This window comes from Diuraphis noxia, unplaced genomic scaffold (assembly GCF_037042655.1).
Source record: "Diuraphis noxia isolate RWA-SAM2 unplaced genomic scaffold, SU_Dnox_SAM2 contig0004, whole genome shotgun sequence".
Taxonomy (NCBI): domain Eukaryota; kingdom Metazoa; phylum Arthropoda; class Insecta; order Hemiptera; family Aphididae; genus Diuraphis; species Diuraphis noxia.
Genome location: NW_028301714.1, coordinates 5,518,982 through 5,538,472, shown reverse-complemented (window position 1 = coordinate 5,538,472; position 19,491 = coordinate 5,518,982). Strand labels below are relative to the sequence as shown.

The following is a 19,491-nucleotide window of genomic DNA, read 5'->3' as shown; positions in this document are numbered from 1 at the left end:
AATTATACGTCTAGCAGTATTGCATACGTCATCAAAAGTTGCAATGTCTGTTCTTATAAGTCGTGAAACTCATTGGGAAATCAAAAAGTTTTCCAGTCTTTTTCAGACAATCGTTGGCGCCGACGACGGTATTATCACAATATAGTTACAGTTTAATATATTCAATTTATCCATCGGGATTCAAAAGCGGTTAAACATTACGATAAATCATTTTGTAAACGCGCTATTCCACATCCGTATGCGTTTTTCCCGCACAAACATCACGGATTCCTAGATTTAAATTAAAATATCGGAAAAAAAAACTGAAACCAAATTGTCACAGGCTACACAGGCTAACATCAAAATTGACTGAACCAAATTGTGTAAGTCTGAGCAAAAATTTGCTACGCCACAGTTATTTGTTTGGACGTCTATGTGGCGAAAAAGTGTTTTGGATTAAGACAAAACAACGATAAACATCAATAAGAAATACACATATACACGATGATAATTATGGTTTGAGGTGGAGCATTGTTATTTTTTATTATCCACACGTGCCGTCGTTGTTTTATTTTCATTCATAATAATTATTATCGTTACTGTTATTGTTTTCGTCATTGATGCTGTTTTTGAAAACTCTTTAACAATTAACTACAATACACTGAGAAAAGTATAATATACGTCCCATAATCAAAAAAAAAAAAAAAAAAATGTGATTTCTGTTTGGCTGTTTGGAAATGGTGGGATACTCAAAAAGTTTTTCAGTCTTCTCCGGACGATCATTGGCTCCGATGCCAACGACGGTATTACAATAATGTAATGTCAACAATCTATAAACTGTTAGACATATATGTCTATGATATGTTTATTAGTCTAATAGTCTATATTGAACGTTCGATCTGTACACTGTACTCAAAATCGGTTTACTATTACGATAAACCATCTTGTAAACGCCGTTCCTTAAGAAATTAACGCATCGCTTTAAATAGAAATATCGAGAAAAAAGTAAAAACTTCATCACAGAACAATTTTGAAATTAATGGTACTAAACGTGTGAAAATCTGGCGATCTTGTAAAATTAAGATATCAATATGAATGCGGTCATTATGTTCTTTAAATTAAATAATAAACTCAAGTGTCCAAGTATATTGGAAAACAACCTAAAAATGTCTAAAGGAAACCGTACTAGAACGTCTTTCGAGTGAATTTCCAAACGAAAACTTAAAGGTGCTTAAATGATAGAGGTAGCTTAACGTTAAATTGTGTTTTCGTAACCATTGTACACCCTGCAATGAAGATTAGGTTAGGTTATATATATAGGTTACGCTTATAGCTGGTAATATTTGATCCTCCGTCGGATATAGTTTGAGAAATGATAATACGTATTTAAAATATTTTGGAAGTTTGATTAGATTAATCAATTAGCTCCTTATAGTATCGATAATAAACGGCTTCGCGATTACAATAGTAATAAATATCATACCGAGGTAGTTAAATATAAATGTGCAACTTGCAACTGCAACAAGAATGCATCAGGGATTGAAAAAATATGCAGGATGGAGTTTAGTGAGTAAGTGTATCATCATGTTCTAAGTAATATAATATATTATAATCGAACAACAAAATTCATATCAATATGAATAATATATTATAACGCTTAGAGTTAGACAAAAACAACCGAAAAGCAATCTCTACGTTGCGCGTCATCCAGGTTCTAATTATATACTGATTGTTCTCGATTCGATCCTGATCGTATTGTTGTTAAAATATTATTCAATCGCTTTAGTATTATTATTATCATTGTTGTTTTTGCGTTGTTATTAATATTATTATTATGTATGTATTATTATTTATAACGTTAGTAGAACACGAAAACATTGTGAATATACAACAGGGATGAATAATGCATACGACTTTAATTCAGTATAGCGAGGGCGGTTGTTCACGCAGATGTTGTGTTTGTGGGTACGTATAATAATAATAATATTATGATGGAGCGACGACAACGATGGTGGAGGTGTGTCGATTAGGAAGATAATGTGAAGGTGATGGTGTATAACTTTGTGGCATCCCAAAGGCCGCGAAAACACCGTGGGATGGGTAGCTACAATATGAGACGAGTAAAAAAATCAAAGATACTTCTCATGCTCGGTGCCATACCCTTCGGAAATCGACTACAGAGTACTGCGTCTCATTGTAATACATAATATACACTATACAGTATACTACAGGATTTAGTGGGATGTTTCGTGCAAAAACAATCATCCGTCTAAAATCGTATTTTTTATTATGTGCAGGCATATCAAAATGTGGAGATCAATGTTGTCCGCGTCCAAAGAGAAGGATAACAATAACACTCGTGCTTGTATTTCAATAATGTTAATTGCATGTATCGCCCAACACTTGGCGGAGAGAACATAACACATCTCGTTGAAAGTTCCTTTAAAATATAAAATTGTTTTTTTGAGCATAAACTTAAACTAAGTTCACAAACTCATTAGTACTTTTTGTTTTCGGTGGTTCGAGTTCTTTGCTTTGAGTTTATTAAATCGACTTAAAAGTTGCTTTAATTTTTAAAACATGTACTAGCTTTTCATCGACGAAACGATTGTGTATTAGATATCTTTACTTTTATGCGACACTAACGACAGTAGTTTTTAAAACAAGGGACTACCGTATGTCCATGACCGTATGTTACTTTAAATCAATATATTCTATATCACACTTTTTTATTCTATTTTGGAAAACACTATATACTCACGATTAAATACAGTGTTGTTATGGCCAAGCGTTTAATGAGATTTAAGATAAATTTACATTTTGGATATAAATTATAAGTGATTATTTCATATAATATTTCCGGGAAATCACTTTAGTGTATGTTTTTTATTCTGATATTTATTCTATAATACCTATAGAAATTAAGTATATTACAAGGATTTTAGGTATATTATAGGACCAGATGATGAGATTGTAATATTACCTATACATAACGATTTATAATGTGTGATATATATATGTTTACAATGTATAACATTAATTTTTAACGGACGTCCGTACGGAGAAGCAGTCAGTAAAACAATATTTTTACCATTCCACTGCATAATTCATCACATGTCATTATAAGATACAACGTTCCGAAAATGCCAAACATTGTCTCGGGGGTACTCAATCCTTGTTTTCTTTTAAAAATAATTTATTTTTATACCAGCCGAGAAACGGAAAGAACGTTACATTTATTAGTATATAATATATATATATATACATACATGTAAGCATCGGGGTGGTTAAGAGAGGGACGTATGGGTCAATGTATTATCGAAGAGGTTGCTTGAAATATAAATGATTGCGGAAAACTTCGACCCTCGTCTAACGGATGGAAAGTCAAAATGATCGTAAAATTTAAATTCAGATATTGGTGTATTACCATGATTTTCACTGCGATCCAAACGTCCGCTGCCTCTGCTACCATATCACAAATTCCTCATACATTTAAAATCTATCCGCCGGGATGTATAGGTAGGGGATATTTATTTTCCAGGAAACTAAGATGTTATTACATTCATTTTTTTCTGAAAGAAAAATTTAAATATTACTCACTCGAGTAAAATATTAGTATAATATTAATATAGGTATGTATTATTATTTCACTCGGTTTCGGCAGTGGTACCAAGCAAGAGGTAAAAATATATAACCATATAATATGACGTACACTCTACCAACACGAATCAGAGTCGAATGTTCTACGTTGAGGAAAGTGCGCGCAACGAGTACCGAGACGAAAAAAAGTCTCAACCATAGTCGTTGTCAGTTTATTGATGCCTATTATTCACACCCGAAATTGAATTATTCTAGTCTGAACGATCTGGGTCACAGACATTAGTATACTTAGAAGTTATAATTGTTAGATCACGCAATGTTGTTCAGTTACTACCCTACACCATGATGTCATATCAATTGGACATGTTCTGTTTTCCATGAGACAATATTGTCAATATAACAATTTTTATTTTTTTTTAGCATTTTGAATTCATTACGTTTATCTCTTTGATATGAAAAACAATTTTTACTCTTCTCGATACGTGGTAACAGCCTATTTTATTCTCAAAACATACACATACTGTTGTAAAAGTAATTGCCACAGTAAATACACTTCCGTTTGCATTTCTGTTCACACTAGTATATACCACAAAAAAACAAACACCTTAAAAATTGGTTTCCACGGATCGACGTTGGGGGAGGGGATTATTGACTCGTTATTTTGATGTTTTTTTTTAGACATGTACAACATGATCATCGTATAAATAAACCACTAAATAATTGTATGTTTAAAATATATTATACAGGTAACGTGTTTTATTATAATAATACAACATAATATAAAGTATAGCTTTTATGAAAAGTAAATATAACTTAATCATGTTGAAAAAAATTCAAATATCTATTTTTTGCCAACATCGAGATTTTCGGTCTGCTGGGAATCAGCGGTGGAAGACCCTCCAGCGGAATCAACTTGTTGATTTACTGAATCAAATTTGTATGATTCGTACTGAGGTGAAGACGAAGATTTTGTGTATCCAGTATTCGAAGACGAAACAGGAGTTCTGGATCCGTAAAATGACTGCTGGCCAAAACTGTACGAGCCACTATTCTGGGTTTGGCCTGATTCGGCATTGTTAGATCTTATGTAGTCAGATTCAGCTTTATCAGATGAAGTTTTCCGTGACCCTCCAATGGAAACAACTTGTTCGTTTGATGAATCGATTTTGGATGAATCGAATTGAGGTGAAGACGACGATTCTGTGTATCCAGATTTTGAAGACGGAACAGGAATTTTGGATCCAAAGAACGACTGTTGTCCGAAACTGTAAGAGCCACTATCCTGGGTTAAGCCCAATCCAGCGTAATCTGATCCAGCCTGTCCAGACCCTGCAATGGAAGCGACTTGTTGGGCTATCGAATCAAATTCGGATGATTCATATTGGGGTAAAGACGAAGATGCTGTGTATTCAGCTGTCGTAGATGGAACGGGAGTTGTTGATCCATAGAACGATTGCTGATCGAAACCGTATGATCCGCTATCCTGGATTAAGCCCGATCCGGCGTAATTAGATTTCGTGTAATCAGATCCAGCCTGCCCTGACCCTGAAATGGAAGCAACTTGTTGGGCTATCGAATCAAAGTTGGAAGATTCATATTGGGGTGAAGTCGAGGATACTGTGTATTCAGCTGTCGTAGATGGGACGGGAGTTGAAGACCCGTAGAACGACTTTTGGCCAAAACCATACAATCCATTCTCTTGGACTGCGCCAAAATCAGCGTAGTTAGATTTTGTGTAACCAGATACAGCCTGTCCAGATCCAGACACTAACGAAGAAACAAGGTTATTGTCGGTTGCCGGAGTTGCGGTTGATCCGGAAGTGTATGACTTAAACGATTCTTGTTGCACGACTATTGGTGACTGCTGATAGTAATGGACGGTGGCGAAACGCTGAGCTGGTGTTTGGACGGGTACAGGAACCTTGACCTCATATGGCACAGCGACGGGGTACGGGACCTGCTTTTCAACCGGATACGGGACTGGCCTGTCGACGTTCACGGGCACCTTAACCTGAACAGGAACCGGCACTTTGACTGGCACCTCATACTTGACTGGATACGGAATACGCTTTTCGACTGGATATGGCACTGGCTTTTCGACAGGGTATGGCACAGGCTTCTCGACAGCGTACGGCACCTGGCGTTCGACGGCAACAGGGTAAGGCACAGGCTTCTCTACTGGATACGGACGATCGACATTGACACGTACTGGATAAGGCACCGGTTTTTCAACTGCGTATGGCACTGGTTTCTCATATGGGACGCTCACTGGGTATGGTCGATCGACAGGCACACGAACTTCATACGGCACAGGCTTATCGACTGGATATGGGACACGTTTCTCTACCTCTACCGGATACGGACTCGGAACGGGCACAGCGCGGTCGACGTGCACGCGAACCGCGTATGGAACGTGTTTCTCGACAGTTACCTGGTATGGATGCGGGACATGCACCAGCACTGGATACGGAATGCGCTTCTCGATTTGAACATAATATGGCACTGGTATTTCTCGGTTAATGGTGATCTCGTGAGCTGGAGACGGTGCAGATTGGCTTCCGTACTGGGCGAATGCGCTTCCCTGTGAGTACGAGTATGCGGCAGGGATGGGAAGGGATCCAAATGTGTTAACAGATTTTGCTGAAACCACTGCAGCTTGGCCAGACAATCCATTAAATTCTAACGGTGCTGCTGTGGAATGTGATTCGGCTGCAAATGGAGTAGAAGTAGATTGGGAGTATGATGTGACAATAGACTTGAATGAGTCTTCTGGTGCAAAGGATTGTCCGCTGTATGTTAACGGGGCAGGAGTAGTTTGAAGTATGGAAGATGATGTGCTATATTCGAACGGCGCAGGAGTGGAGGACGAAGTGCTGTATTCAAATGGGGCAGGGGTGTTCTGGGATCCAAACGAACCGTGAGACTTCACTGAAACCACTGCTGAAGATGTTGAATCGCTAAACTCTAATGGTGCAGGAGGGGACTGGGATTCGATTCCAAATGTTGCAGGAGTTGACTGTGAGTAAAACGCAGCAATTGACTTGAATGAGTCCTCTGGTGCAGACGATGGCCCGCTGTATGTTAATGGGGCAGGTGTAGACTGACGTGAATTGAACAGGAACGGTGCTGGAGTGGGTTGAGTACCGTACGAGAACGAACCTGGTGCAGAGGTGAACTGCAATGATTTGAACACGAACGGAGCAGGCGTTGGTTGGGTGCCGTACACAAATGGAGCTGGGGTAGATGAAATACCGAAAGATTTATCGCCGAACGATAACGGGGGTGGATGCGAATAAGCAACGTTTGCATTATATCCAGTTGCGGCCGGAAGGCCGCCATAGTCATTTGGATTTTGAGTTTCTGTTTTATGATGGCATTTTTTGACGTTCTTGAGGTGTACGACATCTGCAAATGCGCCGGATGCAACAAAAAGCCCAAGGACGACTGCTTGAAACTGAAAAAAAAATTAGGTTGGCTTAGTTTAAACAATGAATTAGGCTAACGAGTATAAAGCATATTATTTAATTTATAATAATATGAAAATTTTCAATTTTTACTAATGAATTTTACTAAACAAGTCTAAACTATAAATTAATGTAGGTTTTCAGACTATTTTTTGTAGATTTTTTTTCAAATTCTATGAATCTATACAATTTTAGGAATATTATAAACAATTAAACAACTATAATTTACTAATTAAGATAAAAATAATATGAATTTTATAACTATCAGAATATTTATAACTAGGCACGTTTATTATGTTTGTTTTTATTATGTTTGAATTAAAAAAAAATAAAATACTGTCTTCAAATAGGTATTACCTACCTGCTTTTTCTTAATTATTATTATTCTAAATTCTAATCCTAAATTTATATACTTACAAAATTAAACGCATAAAGTTTATTTAAAACAAATTCAGTATTATTATCATAATGGAGATGAGAAAATTCTGAGATATAATTCTTGAAACAAGTTTTTTTTATACATTTATCATAATAACAAAATTTTCATCAAACTTATAATTTCAAAATTAATAGAATCTCGATATTTTATACATTTTTGACAGAATTAAAAAAAAAACAAAACAAAAATTATTATTAGTTATTTTAGATGCGTATAGAATAGAAATTAATAAATAGTCACATAAAGCGAGTCAATATTAACTAGCTAAATAAAATCAAAGATAAATTAAACATAATAATAGATTCCTTGTTCATATTTTACACTTATATTTTATTCATCGAAAAAAAACTAAAATGTTTACGAAAAAATGAGTTTTGGTAAATTGTCCACATAGATTTTACTTAAGGGTTAAGTTATTTTATTTAATTTAAATGTTTTTTTATATTAAAAAACACCTAAACATATAACTATATAAAAAATTTAATGTCCTAGAAAAACACCAAAAAACTTTTCATATACAATAAACTTAAAATAATGTACTTGTAAAATAATTTGAATTTATTTTATTTTAAGGAAGTTTAGAAGTTTAGAACCAAAAAATATTTTTATTCAATTTAAAAAAAAATATACTAGGCACGTGATTTCAAGTTAAAATGTAGAAATGTAAAATTACATCTGAAAAAACAATTTTAGATTCTCAGTAGATCAAGAAATGTATTGATTTTACCATGATGTGTGTTTTTTAATTTTTATTTATGTGTCTGTCACCACGTTTTTGGGCAGTAAAAGTGCTTCGATTTTCGACTTCAGTACCTCATTCGATCAGAAAGTAAATTTAGTGGGTACATTGTATGGGGGGGGGGGGGGGTCAAAAGTAAAAATATTATCAATAATATTCTAAATTATCGGAATAAACCTATTAAAAATTTAGGGTAAAACTGGAAATTTTACATACAATCAGTTTTCGACAAAATCAATTTTAGTTTTTGATGTAACTTTAAAACAAATGACCATCGATACATGAAATTTTCACAATATTTATATTATCCATTATTATTATTATCCACCATGCAACCATTCAATTTTTAAAAAGTTTCGAATTAAGTTTAACTATTTATAGGCATATACAATTTTCGATCATTATTAGTTTTTTTTAAATTACTATCGATAAAAATGTATTTGTTGGGTAGAAAAACTTGAAAATGTAATAAAAGGCTCCTAACATATTGTTACAATAGCAGTTGAAAAAAAAAATAAATTCATAACCATAATTTCATAGTTAAGTTAGGTTCAAAGTTTGAATTTTGACAAAACGCGTAAAAATCACAAAAATTCGAAAATTATTTTAAGCTAGAAATTCATAAAAAAATTTCTTTTTAAATCTAAGATTTGAAAATTTAATACAAGATTCCTTATAAGCTGCCAATTTTTGTCATAGAAAAAATTTTCATGAGGCTTTGAAATTTAAATTTTTGCAACATTGGATTTTCACCAGATTTCTCATTTAGCGATTTTGTTATTATGGCATAACTCTAAAACAAATGACCGCAGATACTTGAAATTTTCAATGAATTTTTATATAAGTATTTTATATATTTGATAAAATGTTAAAAATATTTTGATTTATTTTGAACTGTTGACTGACATTTTAATTTTTCAACTTTTTAATTTTTTTTTTCTATAAATACGGATTAAAATTTATTTGTAGGGTAGAAAAGCTTGAACGTTTTTTTAAAGACACCTAACATACATTGTTACAATAGAAGTTGAATAATATTAAAAATATAATTTTTTCTTTTTAGATCTAAGATTTTAAAATTTAATACAAGGCTCCTAACATATTTTTACAATAGCAGTTGAAGAATAAAAGAAATACTTAGTCACAATTTTTTTTACAAGTATTCAAATTTTAATTTAAACAACATACGTAAAAATCACGATAATTCGCAAATTATTTTAAGCTAGAAATTCATAAAAATTTTACTTTTTAAATCTAAGATTTCAAAATTTTTAATAATCTATAATATATCCTAGACAGATAAACCGTTCAGAATCGTATTTCGTATACAATGATATTATATCATTGTATTCAAATTAAATTCCATCGATTACAGTACCAACCCACTTGTAACCTATATACTGTACAGCAGAGCGACATCCACGACTAACCCACTTTTTTCTACTTTAATTTTCCGTAGAAACTCATAATCTCTAATTTACATCATTTGGTTTTGTTCGAAAAATTATGATTGATAGTAATAGTAATAGTAATGTTTGATTTGATGTAAGTATTATTAGTGCGTAAAAAAAAAATTTTAAGGATAAATCGTTAAACAAGATTTGATGAAAACTGAAGTTAGGCTTTAGATGCCCTAAAAACACATTAAATAGCTCTGAAATAAAATTAAAATGAAATGAAATGTAAACATTTTTTTTTTAAATACTCTTAACACGTCATTGTTCATTGCGTAGATTAGGAAGACAATGCCAAATGCATCGAAATCTTAGTGCTGTATAATATTACTATTCATATTATTGTGATTAAAAGTAATTCTTTTTTTTTTTTTCAGGAAATATAATTAAAATATACCATAGTATTACATATTATATTCATTTATAAATAATTGTATTTCACACGTTTAATGTAATTTTTTTAATTGTTTTCTTTTCAGATAGAGACGAAACGAGATAGTTTTCGGTCGTTGCCGTTAAATAGTCAGTTTTGTTCACCAGTTTTTGGCGTCGAGTAAAGCGTCAGATTATCAAATTGGTAAATATCACAACCAAAATTATTATAAGCATAATATTATTATGATGTAGTTCTTACCATAATGGTAGCCATCGTGCACTTGGCTGTCACCGTGTTCGTTGGCCGGTTGAGTCGTTGCAATTAACAGCTGCAGCTGTTGCTGGACGATAGTGCACTGTACTCTGTCGATTGTCACATTTTACTGTATATATATAATATATCTACGATGACACCAGCGCATCTTTTCGGATCTTCTCCCGAAAACCAGTAATTCAAGATGATGGGAGAATGTAAATTTTTTTCTTAATTTTCTACAAATCTCGTTGTAGGTTATATTAACACGTTGAGTGCCGCGGTCGACGGGTAGTCGACAACAGTGGCGTTGCCTCTGAGGCCGCTGTCGACGGGTAGTCGACAATTTGTATAGGCATCTTTATGGTCTTATAATTTACTCGGTTATCAGAGCAATTCTTCTATTTTAATACGTGGTTATTCAGTGAAATGTCTACTTTTAAACGGTGTATTCGGTTTTTATTTTGGTTTATTTTTAGAAAAGTAATGTTTATTTTTTTCCAGGAAATTGTCGATGACGGCGACCACGACAATAATTATACATTAATTTATTGTTTTCATCATATACAGACATACATTTGTATAGACTGTATTCTAATTAAATTTTCGTTTATTTTTATAAAAGTAATGTTTATTTTTCGCAGGAAATTGTCGATGACGACCACGACAATTATACATATATTTATTGTTTTTGTGATACACAGCTGTGTTGTTATTTTTATTATATATAATATTCGTATTTCCAAACTTGTTTTATTTTTCTTATAATATCCATATAAATATATATATATATTATAATTTTTAAACGAAAATAATTCTAGGATTTTACATCATTCATTAAATAATAATAGGTAGGTATTGCTCTGGGGGCCGACGTCGACACGTAGTCGACCGACGTAATTGCGCGACCGATTTCGCGCGGGTTCTGGTGCAACGCGCCCCAGTTGATACGAGGCACTCAACGTGTTAATAATAATAACATTACGTAGGTGTATAACTACTATACATATAATAGGTAGGTAATCTTTTATCACCACTTGTTTTCTCAGTGAATTTATTTTTGATTTTGAAAAAATATTTTTTTGTTATATACATTTTTATCAACAAATTACTACAAACGGAGTGTTTCTAAAAGTTATATTTTCAATACGTTATATTGTGTTTATTCCGATGAATAACAATTGAATATATTATAATATATAGTATATATGTGGATTACGTAACAATTAGTTAAAACTGTTAAAAGTGTAATAATAAAAGTATATTTTAATGTTAATCAATCAGAGTAGATAGGTAATAAAGTAAGTTGCGGTGAGGTTGCCCCGCGAAATGTAAATTTAAGTATTTACATAAAACAATATTATTATAACTAATTACTAATTAAATATTGGAAATCTAGTTTTAATATCCAAAACTAATTCAACAAAAAAATTAGGTATCAAATATATTTTTCATAAATGGTTTTTTTCAATAATATTTTGAAATACCAGTGTAAAATAAAAAATGCTTTCAAAAACACATACATTTGCCAAAAATATTCAATAATGAAGATATTCAATCTGTATAGCCACATGTTACCTATGCAATACGTATCATAATTAATACGACAGCACAATCTTATTTCCGTTTGAGAAGGAGAGAGGACGACGACAATGACAAAAAATACAAATGCGGTCGATCCGTTTGTTGTTTGTTCTACATAAATTATTACGATTTTTTTCTCTCAATTTATGTAATTCGTGTTTGTCATTTAAACATTTCGCCGTTCGAGCGATGCGTTTCCGAAAACCGGTTATTCGCACCAAATTATTTTAATTCAGTTACGTCGGGAGTTGTTGCATCGCAACGAAAGTATCTCGTCGACCTTTCGTGGCACCCCGACGTTGTACGACCGTAATATTACAATTATTATTCCACGAATAGTATAACTCGTTATTATTATTACTATACCGATTCAATGATATTAGTAATTATTCGTTTATGCATGTTTAATAATTATACGCTAACGTTGTTATCGTCGTCCTGGCGATTATACTCCACTCGCATCACCTACGCAACGAGTTGCGACAGACAGGAACGAACTTCACATTCCATCCTTCTTATAAACATGATTGATAAAAACGGTAATTTGCGTGAGAATAGGTTTAGATGGCTAGGACATGTTTAAAGAAGAGAAAAAACTGAGACAGTTTCAGTGACAAAGATCACGAGTGTGGATGGAAAAAAAAGGAAGATGATGGCCGAAAAAGAGATTGTTTGAAGTTATTGAGTGTGATATGAGAATGACTATGGTGTTTGTGAAGATGATGCTATGGATCGTATTAAGTAGAAATTGATGACCAGGGTGTTCGACCCCAAATAGTTGGGAGAAAAGGCGAAGGAAAAGAAGGAAAAGAAGAAGAAGAAGATAAAAACGGTAGTCAACGCCCATATTGCGTTATTGCTATAAATGCTGTGTTTAGTGATGGAAGTAGAAAGTTTCCATTTATAAATTTTTGTCTCACAGAAATTGTCAAAAAAAAATGATGAAATAGCGATATTGTGAATGCTATACTACCGCGAAAATATTAAATATTATCATTACCTGTATTATACTATGTTAATTATGATTAAAATCGAAATATTGAAATTAATAAAATTGGTATGGTATGTTTTTGATTTTGTAAAAATATACTTCGAAACTCAATGAATATTTCTACTGTTTGCACTTTTAAGTAAATAAGAGATCTCTATTTAAAATATAATTATCGAATTTCAGATATTCATTGAATAATACATTTCTGAAATTTCACTTCACCATAGTTCTGTTTATTAAATAGGAACGTTTTGTTGTAATTAATATTTATGATAAATTATTCAACTAATTTGGTATGTGCGATTGTGGTCATCCTCCGGTAATGTTTGGTTAGTACTGTGTTTTCCGATACTTATTTTCACCGTTATCGTAAATAGGTCATAATATTTTATTCGCGTTTTGATATCATATTTTTTGTATTATATATTATTTACTATTCCACAAACAAAAATATTGCTTTATTTTGTATAAATACTCGAAGAAATTAAAAAAAACGATATTATTGTTAATAAATTGTTGTTTCTTTAACTTTTTTATTTAATTTTTTCTTATTCTTTTGGGAGAGTCGTGCACTTTATATTTTTGTACGTCGATTACAAAAATTTTTTTTCTCGAAATTTTCAAAAATTCGACACGATGAAATAAAAATAATAACCATATTATATATCTCTTTACAATATTATTATAATATTATCCATATAACAATGTTCTGTTTGACGTCATAATATACACATTGCGCCTATACCATCGATCGTGTGTCTTGCGGTTTTCGCATATTATTCGTTTGTTGCTGTGTCGCAATCCGAATGTGGACGCGCATTTCAACAAAAGATTTTTATCTTTGACTTTTAGAACTCGACTATTTGTGTACCCGCTGCATCACAATATTATGAGTGCACTGTGGAAATTTCGAGATTTTTTAACACTCACTTCATTTTCATATCAATATTTATTATACCGAAAACGTCGCGATTGTATATAGGTATATATATATATATATATATAATTATACATCATGTCGTCTTCTTTTCGACGTGAAACGAGTGACAGTGCCGAACACTGCGTTTTTCACATGATGCGCAAATCACGTGAATGAAAATAAACGTCGTATAAAGAGCCCCCGACGTAGGTTTATAGTCAAAAACTACTTACGTAATATACCAACCTTACGTATCAAACGCCCAAGTTTTTTTTTGTTTTGAAAAAAAGAAAATGCAAACTCTCCGTAACGTGTACGATATATGAGTGACGGAGCGATGCGTATTTCAATTTCGGTTTTTGATTTTGAATATATGCCGGCCATAAATTCGTGGCTTACAAATTCAAAGATTTATAATGTTTGTCAACGTAAAATAATATTTGGTCATCTAAAAATACGTTTAACAATGTTTTTCGGTCGTTTTTTCATGTAAACATTGTAGAGAATCCTTACGCGATATTATACAGCGTGGTAGTTATTGGAAAACGAATAATATTTATTGCCACATACTGCAGTTGATGTAATATTATAGTCAGAGTATTGCTAGTCAGTTTGAACAAAAAATAAAACTTTTTTTACGAAATCGCAGAATATATATTGTTCGCATGTGTAAGTCAGAGATAATAAAGGGACATAAAGTATCCTGTATATTTACCAGTGGCACACAACCAGTAGTAATATTTCATTATTTGTGGGAGAGGGACAATCGATAATCATTTAATTCGCTCACATTTTTTTTTAAACTTTTATTTTCATCATCAACAAATATTTTAAATTACAATTTTTTTTTATGATAAAATTAAGTTCTTTATGCTGAACAACGATTATGAGTATTCCGCCCTTTTCGGCGTGTCACTGACGTTCCACACTATTAAATCGTTTACGAGTAACACAACGATAATAATATAGTAGTCTATAAAGTGTTACTCGGAATCTATAGACACGCGAGGCCTCTTAAAAAGCAATCCTCTCGTGTGATCTGTAAAAATAAAAATGCGATAGATATCCGATCGGTGCGCTACACTCACAGTCCTTTTTTTTTATAATAATAATATACTATTGTCACTGACAGAACTCGATATTATGTATTATTGTACGTCGTTTTTGATTTATTCAGACGCTTTGTGTATTACTTTTATTATTATTATTATAACAGTTTAGTCGAAGTCAGCAAACAATACGAGCGTGGATGAAATACATTTTCCCGGTAAAATGTGCTACATTGCCGGATTTCTTTCCAAGATTACCTTACAACTTTTTAAGTTCTACATTGTTGTCGTACATAACGCAACTCATGTTTTTTTTCATACTAATACGACTAGTGTCGTCCTAGTTTTTTAAAAAAAAACTTAAAAATTTATTACATAATAATATTATACATATTTCTGTGTTGTTACTATTATTATTATTGTCATAGTGGTTAAGAGAACGAAAAAATATAATATTTAAATCGATCATAAAAATTCTTTAAACAGCAGTACCTATTGCGTTTTTTTTTTTTTTTAATGAATGAGAATTATTATGAAAATAATAATAAAATCCAATCATAAATTCCCTAAATAGTTCATTCTTACGCCACCCATGGCATTTGATCATAAGCAATTTTATTCAACATGTAATATTTTAACGATATATAAAATGTTGTAAATCTTTTATATTATCAAAGCCCTAATGGTGGTCAAACTTATTAAATACAATTTTAACTAGGTTTGTATATTCATCTCGCTTCTCAGCTATTTTTTTGTTCAATACCTTTTAAATTTTTGTAATATTTTACATTAATAAACATGTTCCGTCATTTGGTCAGCATTCGAAGTCATCTGTTTTCTGAATTAACAGTGATTATCTAAAACAATTTAATAGACAATGATTTGTAATCATTCAAGGTATCATTTTCGTATTGGAATGCTATATATGTATATTATATAATATATATTATTGAATTGTATAACAATATGCAATTTATTTCAATTTTCCAAATTTTAATGTGAACAGAATAAAAATTTAAGTAATTTCAATTAATGTTATGATTTGTCATTCAGTTCATATCAGTGAAGTTGTCTGGTCGTCAATCGATGTCGGTTTTCTAAAAAAAAATATTTAAGACATAAGATCCATATTATGGTTATCTTCTATCACAATAACATAGTAAAAATATATGTTTATATAATAATAATGTAACATCACTATTATTTTGTTAATCATAATTTCAAATAGTTAGTATAATACACTATTTCCAATGGTTCATGTAGGTATATACATATTAATATTTTTTACGTTATTATTATATTGTTGTCCAATTAGTGTTTTAAGTTTATCAACATATGAAGTCTGAGTATTATTTTTCGTTTTGATTGAAGGTGTATACTAATAAAACTATAGTATAATTTTGGGTGTTAAAAAACTAAGGTATCATTTTCTTCATTAATTCGTTTGTTAGACGACATAATAATTTAACGAACAAGATTATGTCATCTTCAGAATTAAATTTTAAATCATTGGAATTTATTTTTTTATAAATATGTTTTTTTCTGAGTATTTGAAAAACTATCGATATTCTTAACTAGGTCACTCCATATCTTACAGACTATTGTATTTTGATACCCTCATACAAGAACGCACTCTGAGATTGAACCATTCTGCTGTTAAATTTACAATAGTTTTGTGGCAATTGAGGTACTCTAAGGTATGATCGGTGGTGTTTAGCACGTTGTTTTCATTTAATTTCGTGGGAGTTCTTCGTATCATATGTGAACTTATCATTATATTATTTTATTAAATTTATGATTTATACCAAACAATATAATATAATAATTGCTCATGCCTACACAAATAATTCCAAATTATAATAGTTTTATAATTTCGTGGTGATTTTCAGTCAGTAAACCAGTGATTATTAGTGAATCTCAACACTATGTACCTCAAACGATGAGCACACGATAGTCATCATAATATAAATATTATACTATTCGAGTCCATTAGCTAAATCGATATTGGATTTCAATTTTAGATGGCTCATAAATATGCGTGTATTATAGATAATATAAAAATATATAGGTACGTAGTTATGGCATTTAAATTATATAACTAAATAATAATATTTGGTATATTTTCTTAGTTAAAAATCAATTAATTAGTAAACAATCAATGTTTTAGTTTTAAAAATGTTAAGAATTATATTATACCGAAGTAACAGCGATGGAATAGTTTAATAATAGTGTGTAATCATGGATAAAATAAAAAATAAATAAACATTTTTTTTAGCAAAGAAAAATTCAATATTTTAATATTACTTGATTCAATGACGACTATTGTATTTCTCTTTCGACCCAATCAATATAAGTTATTATAGAATATATTATTGTTATATAAGATATGACGAATAAATAACGTTTACATAGAAGTTTCTATACCTATGGCCTAGCTGTATATGTATTTATATTATACAAATTATAATATTTACAAAGCCATATTTCTTGTGTCGATCACGTCTTTTTGGTTATTCGGGACGATCCATTAACATTTAGAAACCAATTATTTTATGTTAATTAATATCATACCATTTCACATAATTATTATTATTATTGCTTCGACGAATTTCTGATAATTTCATTATAAATCATTGTTAAACTATAGTTGGAAAATAAATAAATATTATTATTATTATTATAGACGATTCATTGTCAATAGTAGAAACGAAGAATTTGTTCGCAAGTCGCTTTTTAATTTTCAGTCAAGTAGATTTTTAAACAGTTACGTATTACCACATAATACATAATCTGGTTTCTTGATATCATCGTACACGTTTTAAACACATTTTAAACCTATATATTTATATATATATAGTGACGTAATAACGAATTTAAATCATTATTATTATTGTTTTTATTTTACAACAATGCAGTACAGGTTATTACCTATACACGTCATCTTAGCATCTTGGATCAATTATGACAACTAAGTATTTTACATAATACGTCGAATTATATACATTTAATTTCACGTAGGTTTAAACGCAGGTATATGTCATGATATTAATTGTTCCGATATTCTGACTTATAATACTTATATAGTTACATAACAGTCATATTACGGTCTGCTTCAGTGTCTAGACATTTTTACGTGGTATAGTGACGTTGCCAAATTAAATTATTAACTAACGAAATATAGCTGTTCATCTTATCGTTTATTAGTAATAATGAACATAATTTTTTATCATTTCAACGATAACGGTGATTAAAAAAAAAAAAAAAAAAAACTATGATTTACCAAATAGATTAACCTTATCCTAAAATAGTATTTCCATACATGTGACAATATTCAAATTTCTTAAATAGCTTACTGCGTGTATTTTTCGCGTTTTGGAACTGACATTATTCAATTGAATTCAGGTTAATAATATCGATAATATTAATACAAAAACTTGAAAATAAATTATCTGCCGATTTTGGCATTGGTCATTTTATTACGTACGTTAAAAATCGTGACCAAAAAAAAAAAAAAAATGTTTTTGTAATCATCATTTTAACCATAAAAAACTAGATAATTACCAACTTGGTTCTCATAAACCATAATCATTGTATTCAAGCCAAAAACGTCAAAACAAGACTAAGGTCTTACAATATATACACAGCTGTGTGTTTTGTGCAGAATGAGAACGATTGATATCTATGTGAAGGGTGGGGGGGTGGTGGTGACTTTCGGGGACGACGACAGGACAGATAGTCCGATGGTCGACGACAGAATTATAAGGGTCGGAGTTGTTGAAGTGATAATGTATATAATAACCTGAAATGATTACTATTATAGTATAACCTGTCTGTGGCCTAATGTCGTTAATAAAATGTCATTGTATCCGTCGCGTCCACTTTTAACGGACTGTATTTAGGAAAATGATGAATGCACTTCGACAAAAGTTTCCCGAGTTCGTTTCAAATAAGGTAAGTGTAGGTATTTCCAAAGAAAAAGTTATTTTTTTTTTTACGCACCTAGCCCGATTGCGTCCCAATTTATTCATATATAACATTAAGGTGTGCCCGAGGTTCAAAATAAGTAGATGATATGGATTACCTTCACAATTCAAATATTTTGGATTTGGGTAAGTGGAACTATTTTTTAATAAAATGCTTATCCTTGTAAATCATAAATTTTACTTATTTTAAAGTGAGTGGATATCTAAAATATAATATTCTAGTCAGGTACCTATTCTTTTTGAAAAATCCTAGGAACAAGGTTAAAAAATTTCAAGAACTTCATACATACCGTTCCTCAGTCTTATGAATATTTATGTAAAAAATATACGATATTTCGTTGTATTATGTGTACAAAAATACGAATTCTAATACATTATTTTGAATGGAGGGTCGAGTGTGTGGTTGCCACTGCAGCTATGGCAACGGGTAAACACATCGAGTAAAATTAAGCGTAGGTATTTAGAAGTAGAAAATTGCTGAAAAGAAAATATCTTATTTTGTATAGACAGTGTCCTACAATGTATGATATGACTCTCATGGCTGAAATTTATACCGACGTATTGATGTGTTGATTTTATTTAACTTTAATTTTTTTTTTTTAACGAAAGGCGTTTTGAAATAAATAGATTTTAAATTTCTTTTTTTTATTTTAAATGTTTGG

The 19,491-nt window shown here is 31.2% G+C and overlaps 2 protein-coding genes across 9 annotated transcripts in view; one reads left to right on the top strand and one right to left on the bottom strand.

Annotated features, from left to right (window-relative positions):
• Positions 1-19,491, top strand: part of eag (potassium voltage-gated channel protein ether a go-go) — a 227,024-nt gene that overhangs the window by 90,663 nt on the left and 116,870 nt on the right. For all 8 annotated transcript variants that reach the window (XM_089227726.1, XM_089227725.1, XM_089227731.1 and 5 more), the window contains one exon: positions 10,155-10,252. The gene's annotated coding sequence lies outside the window, so the exon portion shown is untranslated. The remainder of the gene's footprint in view (positions 1-10,154; positions 10,253-19,491) is intronic.
• Positions 4,297-10,446, bottom strand: LOC107170400 (uncharacterized). Its single transcript, XM_015520503.2, has 2 exons — positions 10,310-10,446; positions 4,297-7,033 (listed from the first exon to the last, which is right to left on the bottom strand). Exons 1-2 carry the CDS (start codon positions 10,322-10,324, stop codon positions 4,421-4,423), a joined length of 2,628 nt encoding a protein of 875 aa, XP_015375989.2. The 5' UTR covers positions 10,325-10,446; the 3' UTR covers positions 4,297-4,420.